At 43.9% G+C, this 8,148-nt stretch overlaps 1 protein-coding gene across 1 annotated transcript in view; it reads right to left on the reverse strand.

The window, feature by feature from the left end:
• Nucleotides 1-7,604, reverse strand: part of PLB1 (phospholipase B1) — a gene marked incomplete at its 5' end in the record, with an annotated part of 115,400 nt that extends 107,796 nt beyond the window's left edge. Inside the window, one exon of the mRNA XM_080684244.1 lies at nt 7,550-7,604. Coding sequence (XP_080540370.1) covers nt 7,550-7,604 — 55 coding nt within the window. The remainder of the gene's footprint in view (nt 1-7,549) is intronic.
• Between the last annotated feature and the right edge of the window lie 544 nt (nt 7,605-8,148).

Consider the following 8,148-nt stretch of genomic DNA (forward strand, 5'->3'; position numbering starts at 1 on the left):
GAGATACTTCTTCCCCACGTTTGGCTTTGCGTTATGTGCCTGGCACAGGGGCATTACCAAGGCATGACAACCCCCTGGAGAGCTTCTGACCATTTCCAGGAAAACGAAATTCAGGTGAAAGTTGTCTTTTCTTAGAAACAGTGGTTTTTTGCTAACTTGCTTTTGCCAATTGCAGTTTTGAGTTAATGATGTTTCAGTTTTATAAACCTAAACTTTCAGAGCAGGAATCTGTTTTCCTTGTCGAGGTTAAAGCTTAAGTAAAGCCCAATTGCGATTCTTTCTTCCCTGGGGCTGGACTGTAATGCAGGGTGGTGGTCAAGGGTCCCAGCTCTAGACTCTGACTCAGGACTAAATTCTGACTCCTGTGCTTATTAGCTGGATGACCTTGGGCAAGTTATTTAATTTCTGAGACTCAGTTTTCTCATCTGTAAAATGGGGATAATAGTACGTCCCTCTTAAAGGGAAGCTGTTACATATGCATAGTGCTTAATGTGGAGCTTGGCTGTTCTAAAGATCACACCATGAGCTTAGTTTGAAGTGATCCTCAAATGGTAATGTCCCCAGTGCCTAATAGAATGACACATATATAGTCCCTGGACACAGACATTTTTATCCTAGGCCTCAAAGAATCTCACAAATATTTTTTTTAAAGAGTTTGAGCAGCTCACAACAAAACAAAACAAAACAAAACAAAATCAAGCACAGAAAGAAATAAGGCATCCAGGAACATTGACTAAAACAAAAATTAGCAGAAAAAAAAATAGGGCAGAATCAGATCAAAGACTTTGGATACTGAAATTATTAGACAAATATTCTAAAACCATGTTTAGAAAAAGATACACTTGAGGGTATTTGTAGGAACACAAAATCATTTTAAAAAATAATATTGCAAACTTAGTAAATAACTAAATGTAAATTAAATTTGGAAAGTAAAGTCAATTTTAAAAATCTTGAATGATCTTGAGATCTTCAGGTTTCACAGCAAATTGGACACAACTGAAAGAATGAACAAACAGGGACACGTGTCATAATAAATTACTCAGCATACAGCACAGAAAGGCAAAACGGTGCTAAAGTTGGAAGAGAAGCTAGAAGACATGGCATGTAAAGTTAGGAAACCAAACAAACATTTCAGGATACATTGCTAAGTGGAAAAAAATCAAGATGCAGAAAATGTATATAGTAGGTTATCTTTGTGCAAAAATGAAAAAGATAAGAATATATTTGTAAAAAGAAACATTGATTAGAAAATACTGAAATTGGTTATCTACAGGGGTGGGTGGGAATAGAATGGAAAGGCTAGGGAAGGGGAGGGGACTTCTCTTAGGTTATCTGTTCACATAGTTTTGATTTTTTAACCAAGTTAATATTATATATATATATATATATATATATATATATATATATATATATTAAAATAAAGTAAAAATCAACAAGAATGGGAGAAACCTTATAAATGAATACAAACAGAGACAAACTTAACTATATGTCAAACAGAGAACATAACCACACCAAAAAAAGAAGAAAAAAAAAGTTAACCCATGTGATTGTGAACAAAGTGTTTTGATTAGACACCCTGAGTGGGATATGTGTAGTCTAAGACAAAGAACTTCATTTGGTAGTGGTGGTGCTATTGCTGTAATAATTCTAATATTATGATGTATGTATCTTAGGATTTGGCAAGTGAATAAATTTATTGATGTTTATAACACTGGCTACACCAACAAATCTGGAATGGGGGAAGGAGACAAAAGAGTGGTTCTAACTAAAATTAGAGATGACTGTATGAATTATTTTTTCTTAGCTCTGTCCACTGAGAGGGCTGAGACATAATGACTTTCCAGCAGCAATGAACACCCCTAGGACCCAGATCTTGGTTTCTAAACAAAATCTCCTACCAATTGGAACCTTGAAGAAATGGCTAACTGCATGGTTGAGACAGAAAAAATACAAGATTAGCTTGAAGTAGCTTGTTCCATTAAGTTAAAAAAAAGTGCTTAAAAAATTTATGGGGCCCTAGCTGGTTTGGCTCAGCGGTTGGAGCACTGGCCTATGGACTGAAGGGTCTCGAATTCGTTTCCAGTCAAGGGCAGGTTGCAGGTTCCATCCCCAACCCGAGTCCGGGCGTATGTGGGAGGCAACCAATCAATGTGTCTCTCTTTCATCAATGTTTCTCTCTCTTTGTTTCTCCCCCTCTCTTCCACTCTGTCTAAAAATCAGTGGAAAAAATATCCTCGGGTGAGGATTAACAAAAGAAAAAAAAAATGCTGGGGACACAGGAATCAATTTATAGGAGCTCTCATCAGCCAAATCTGTAATAACTTGTGTAGACAGCACCTGGGAAGGCACATGAGCATTCTTTAATTATTGTCAGCTGAACCCAGTAGTGGTTGGCAAAGCCACGCCCTGGGAACACACCTTGCCAAAAGGGCAAGGGTGTTGTCAGCTTGACCTTCATTTCAGCCCATGGTGTGGGGAAGTGGTTTTGATATCTAAATCCAGCCTAGCACCAAGAATGCTCAGGGCCTACTCAAGAATGCAAATAATCTCCTTTTGTCTTGACCTCTTGGTGAAACTTCCTGATATTTGGGATATAAAATAAACTCGCTGGATTGGCTCTGGGTCCTTGTCCCTGTCTCTCCATCAGAAGAGGACGGTGGTCCCACCTGGTCCCAGCGTTTTCCTTCTGTCTCTGTGTCTTGTCTCTTTCTTTTATTTCTCAATCCCCAGCTGACCCTACTCAGGAACTGGACCCACTCTCTAGCCATGCTGGACGCGGAAAGAGAGAAATACCTACAAACTTGAGCATCAAAATATATAATGACAGGACTGACTTATAACACACTGATTTAGAAAAGAATCTATATGTCCATTGTATATTAAAAAGATGAAACATACAAGGAGTGGGGAAGAGAATCTCTCTTTTTTTTTTTTTTTTTTTTGCCCGAAGCGAGAATCTCTTTTTTTATGGAGGAATTGCAACTAACAAAATTAGAAGAGGTAATAGACATTTTAAAGTCACCAATTTACACTTATGGTAATAATTCAGGCAAGAACCATCAGTGGAGGCTAAATACCATTGGGTATAAGAACAGGACAGGGTATCACAGCATCTCCCTGCAGATAACATAAGTCACATGGGGGAAGGCACCTTACAAGGGAGAAACCTGGCAGACACCACCATAAACAAATGATCAAATTTAACATCACCAATTAGGGCAGTGATCGGCAAACTGCGGCTCATGAGCCGAGGTTTGCCATTCTGTTGACTAATGAGTTTGCTGACCACTGATTAGGGTATTTACCAACATCAGGTGTATCCTCTAATGTGGCACAGCTAGGAGGCAACATTATCTATGTTGCATTTCTGCCCTAGAGTTTATTCTGATTCTAGCAATCCAGAAATTATTTGGACAAATCCAAATTGAAGTGCACATGACAAAAGCCAGCCTAAATGTTCAGTGACACAAAACAAAAAAGCCTAACGAAATGTCCTAGATTGAAAGAGATTAAAGAGGCAGGACAAGTAAATGCAATGTGTGATCTTTGGTGAATCTAATAATCAGTGACTGATAAGTCAACTAATTTAACTCACCACATAGCAGATTAAAGAAATAAATCATACAATCATCGTAATACGTGCAGAAAAATATTCGATAAAATTTGACATCCACTTATGATCTTTTAAAAACGGTTAGAAAATTAGGAATAAAATAGGGCTTTCTGGGTTTCATAAAGAGTTATCTACAGAACAGTCAGTAGTGAACACCGTACTTTCTGACAAAACATTAAACACTTTTTTAAAAAAACTTGGGAATAAGATAAGAATATCTCCAACCACCACTTTTGTGAAAAATTGTCATGGAGGTACCCGCCAGCACAGTAAGGCAGAAGCTAGAAAAGGTACAGAGATTACAAAGAGCAACATAACTGTCCTGATTGGCAGGATGTGTCTATAGAAAATCCAAAAGAATATACAGGTAACATTAAACTTTGTTTAACTGGGTTCAAAATCAATATATAAAAATCAATTTTATTTCTAGACACCAATAGCAAACATTTTCTCAATAAAAATTTGAAACTCTGTTTACCATACAACAAAAGGCATATGCCTAAGACACATATGCAAGGCCTGAACAGAGAAAACGATAAACTTTGAGAGGCATTAAAGATCTAAGTACATGCTCAGGGTTTGGAAAACTCAATAGTGTGAAGATCTCTATTTCCCCCAACTCGGTTCATAGATTTCAAAGCAATTTTTATCAATATCCAAACAGGGTTTTCGTTTGTTTGGTGGAAATTGACACATGGATAGTAAAATTTGTATGAAAGTTTAGGGCCAAGTCACTCCTTAAAAAGAAGGAAAAATAACCCTCGCCAGTTTTGCTCAATGGATGCAGGGGTCCTCAAACTACGGCCCGCGGGCCACATGTGGCCCGCCGAGGACATTTATCCAGCCCACCGGGTGCTGCTGCCTGTCCTGCTTAGCAGCCGACTCGTCCCGGGCCCGCAGTGCGCATAGGAATTTGTTCATAGTTTTTTTTTTAAACTATAGTCCGGCCCTCCAACGGTCTGAGGGACAGTGAACTGGCCCCCTGTTTAAAAAGTTTGAGGACCCCTGGAGTGTCAGACCAAGAACTGAAGGGTCCGAGGTTTGATTCTGGTCAAGGGCACGTACCTTGGTTGCAGGTTCCCTGGCCCTGGTTGGGGTGCGCACAGGAGGCAACGAATCAATGTGTGTGTCTCTCTCTCTGTCTCTCTCTCTCCCTTCTACTCTCTCTAAAAATCAATGGAAACATACCCTCGAGTGAGGATAAACAACAACAATAAAACAAATAAAGAAGGAAAAATAGACTTGTTTTTCCGAATAGTAAAACTTACTATAAAGCTATAGGATTAAGACAATGTGCTGTTGGCACAGAAATAGACCAATGACCTAGTAAAGCAAAACAGAGTTTGAAACGTGCAGGCACATGGGAATCTTTTATATATGAACAGAGGCGGCTGGTTAGAGCTGTGAGCACACAACTGCTCAGTAAATGGTGCTGAGACAACTAGGCACCTGCACGCAAAATACGATATATTATTGGGGTTGTCTCTCCCCCGAGTCACAAAAGTCAATTCAGATGCATTAAAGACCCGAAAGAGAAAATCAATTCATAACGTTTTTAGAAGGAAATACAGGATAGCTTCATGACTGTGAGGCAGAAGAGGATTCTCCAATAAGAAGCAGAGAGCACAAACCATAAAGGAAAAGATGAAATCCTTTGGAAACAGAGAGACCGAATATACAAGCAAAGGCCAGACCACAGCTGACAACGGAACTCCGAGCGCCCACACATGTGCAGCAGCCTCGCCCAGAAGCCCGACCGCCACGCTCAGCAGTCAGCCTAGGTGGTCGGGACTTGGCCCATGACTGCAGCTTCCCTACTTTTTTTTTTTTTTTTTTTAATATATTTTATTGGTTTTTTACAGAGAGGAAGGGAGAGGGATAGAGAGCCAGAAACATTGATGCGAGAGAAACATCAATCAGCTGCCTCCTGCACACCACCCCCTCATGGGGGATGTGCCCGAAATCAAGGTACATGCCCTTGACCGGAATCGAACCCGGGACCCCTGAGTCCGCAGGCTGACGCTCTATCCACTGAGCCAAACCAGCCAGGGCAGCTTCCCTACTTTTGTCCCTGCTTCCTACTCAGGCCCAACCTGAGGAAGCCAGATATGTTCCCCAAAGGAATCAATCACCTAAGAGCCGCCAGCCTCCAACCAGAGCACCCTGCGGCCTCCCCCTCCTCACTGTCAAGCTCTCCCACGCCCCTGCCTGCCTTGGAGTCTGCCCCACACCAGTGACAGTGGCTGACCCCTTGCTATAGCCACCTCTGAATAAATAGCTTCCATTTGTTCTCATTTGGGTGGTTTTCATTCCCCTCCCTATCCCCCGCCCCCAATTAAGGAATTTGCTCATCTAAAGTTCCCTAAAGAGAGTGGAAGTTGAACTTCAGAGTATACAATATCTGCTGTATTTACAACAACAAACAGCAAGTGCACAGCATGTACAAAAACTCCTAAAAACCAACGAAAAAGGGACAAACCCATACAAAAATGGGAGACACGCTTGAACAGGTACTTTATGAAAGAAGAATTCAAATGGGCAACAAACAGTTTTTTAAAAAGCACTGCAGCCTCATTAGCAATTAGGGAATGTGATCACCTGTGCAATAAGTACAGCAGGCATTGCACTCCCACCTCACACCCCACCCACCTTGCACCCCCACCTCACACCCCATCCACCTTGCACCCCCACCTCACACCCCACCCACCTTGCACCCCTACCTCACACCCCACCCACCTTGCACCCCCACCTCACACCCCACCCACCTTGCACCCCTATCTCACACCCCACCCACCTTGCACCCCTACCTCACACCCCACCCACCTTGCACCCCTACCTCACACCCCACCCACCTTGCACCCCTACTTCACACCCCACCCACCTTGCACCCCCACCTCACACCCCACCCACCTTGCACCCCCACCTCAGTGCTCCCCACCTTGCACCCCCCCCCCCACCTTGCACACACAGCCCCAGACTCAGAGGGCGGCTGACTAGTCCAAGGTGAGCAGCAGGACCGGCACTTGCACCCAGCCAGGCCAGGCTGCTGTCCCATGCCGCCTCCTTCTTTCCTCTGTGGCCTCCAGGCAAGGGCTTTCACTCTGGGCCCAGGCCTCTCATCTGGAGGCCTAACATGGCATCTTTAAAGCCTCCTCAGTTTAAAAGATTCTGTCTTTTTAAACAAGGGGAGGAGGGGAGAGCCAGGGGTCAGGTGACAAAGGGCACAGAGGGACTGTGGCAGAGGCACAACCTTCTCCTAACCCTTGGCGTCAGGAGAAACCCAAGCCCTGCCTGGTAGCCCACTCTTTCCATCAGGGCCAACAGCACTAAAGAATGTGGGCAATCCTTTAGGATTTATCAACCTGAAACCTGCCTTCCTCTGTCCTTGCAGCAAAAACAAAAACCATAAATAGGATGATAAAAATGTGCTTATCATTAGCAGTGGCCTTTCCATGTTACGGATGAGAAAAAAAATCAAGGTTCAGAGAAGGAACACTTGCCCTAGGCCGCGCAGCACAGAGAATGAGAACCCAGGTCTTTGTGACCCTACACCAGTGGTCGGCAAACTCATTAGTCAACAGAGCCAAATGTCAACAGTACAACGATTGAAATTTCTTTTGAAAACCGACTTCTGTGCATGGGCCACGAAGTTTCAATCGCACTGTACGTGCGCGCCTGCACGTGGTATTTTGTGGCAGAGCCACCCTCAAGGGGCCAAAGAGCCACATGTGGCTCGCGAGCCGCAGTTTGCCGACCACTGCCCTACACCATGTCCCATCTCACCTGCCTCTGGTCCCAGCCCTGGGCACTTCACCGCAGCTCTCCAGCCTGCTTGGGCCCAAACTGTGCATTTTGTGCTAATGAAAAGGACACATTCCTCTCCCAAGCTCCATGTCTCAGCAATGCGGGCCACCAGCAGGGCCATCGCAGACTTACCTGGCCCCAGAAGCAGGAGCAGCCCCAGCAGGAAAGTGTGTGGCCATGGCCCCATGCCGGAATCCTCCAGGTGTCACGGGTCTGGGATGAATCCTTTCCGCTGATGGATGAGCTGTCACTCCTCCTTTTATGCGCCTCTGTCTCTGTTATCTGATAATACGCCTGTCATAAATTTTACTGTGTTCACCTTTGAAAGGGGGTAGTGGCGGCTGTAAATGACAAATATTAACATTTAGGCAGAAGATATCTCAGGGCAGATGGGTCAAAGATAGGTATGGGTTCCCAGGATGATGGGTGCCCAGAAATTGCCACTGTTGGCATTGGTCTCCACCATGCAGAGAGGGTGGTTTCTGTTGTCCCTCATCCCCTAAGCATGGGTGGCCGGGAGTGTTGGCCTGACGTGCATACCACACATCTATTGTCTGCATGTTCCATTGAGAGATACAAGCCAGAGGTGAGCCATGGCACTCATTGGGCAGAATCAGCAGTTTCCTGTGGGCAAACTCAGTGGGAATGCTGGCCTGGGTCTAAACTGGACAGGCAGGGCTGAGATGTAAAGCCTGGGCGACAAAATACTCTTGAGGGTGAGAATTAAATTT

Source organism: Plecotus auritus (genome assembly GCF_963455305.1).
Source record: "Plecotus auritus genome assembly, chromosome: 8".
NCBI classification, from domain to species: Eukaryota; Metazoa; Chordata; class Mammalia; order Chiroptera; family Vespertilionidae; genus Plecotus; species Plecotus auritus.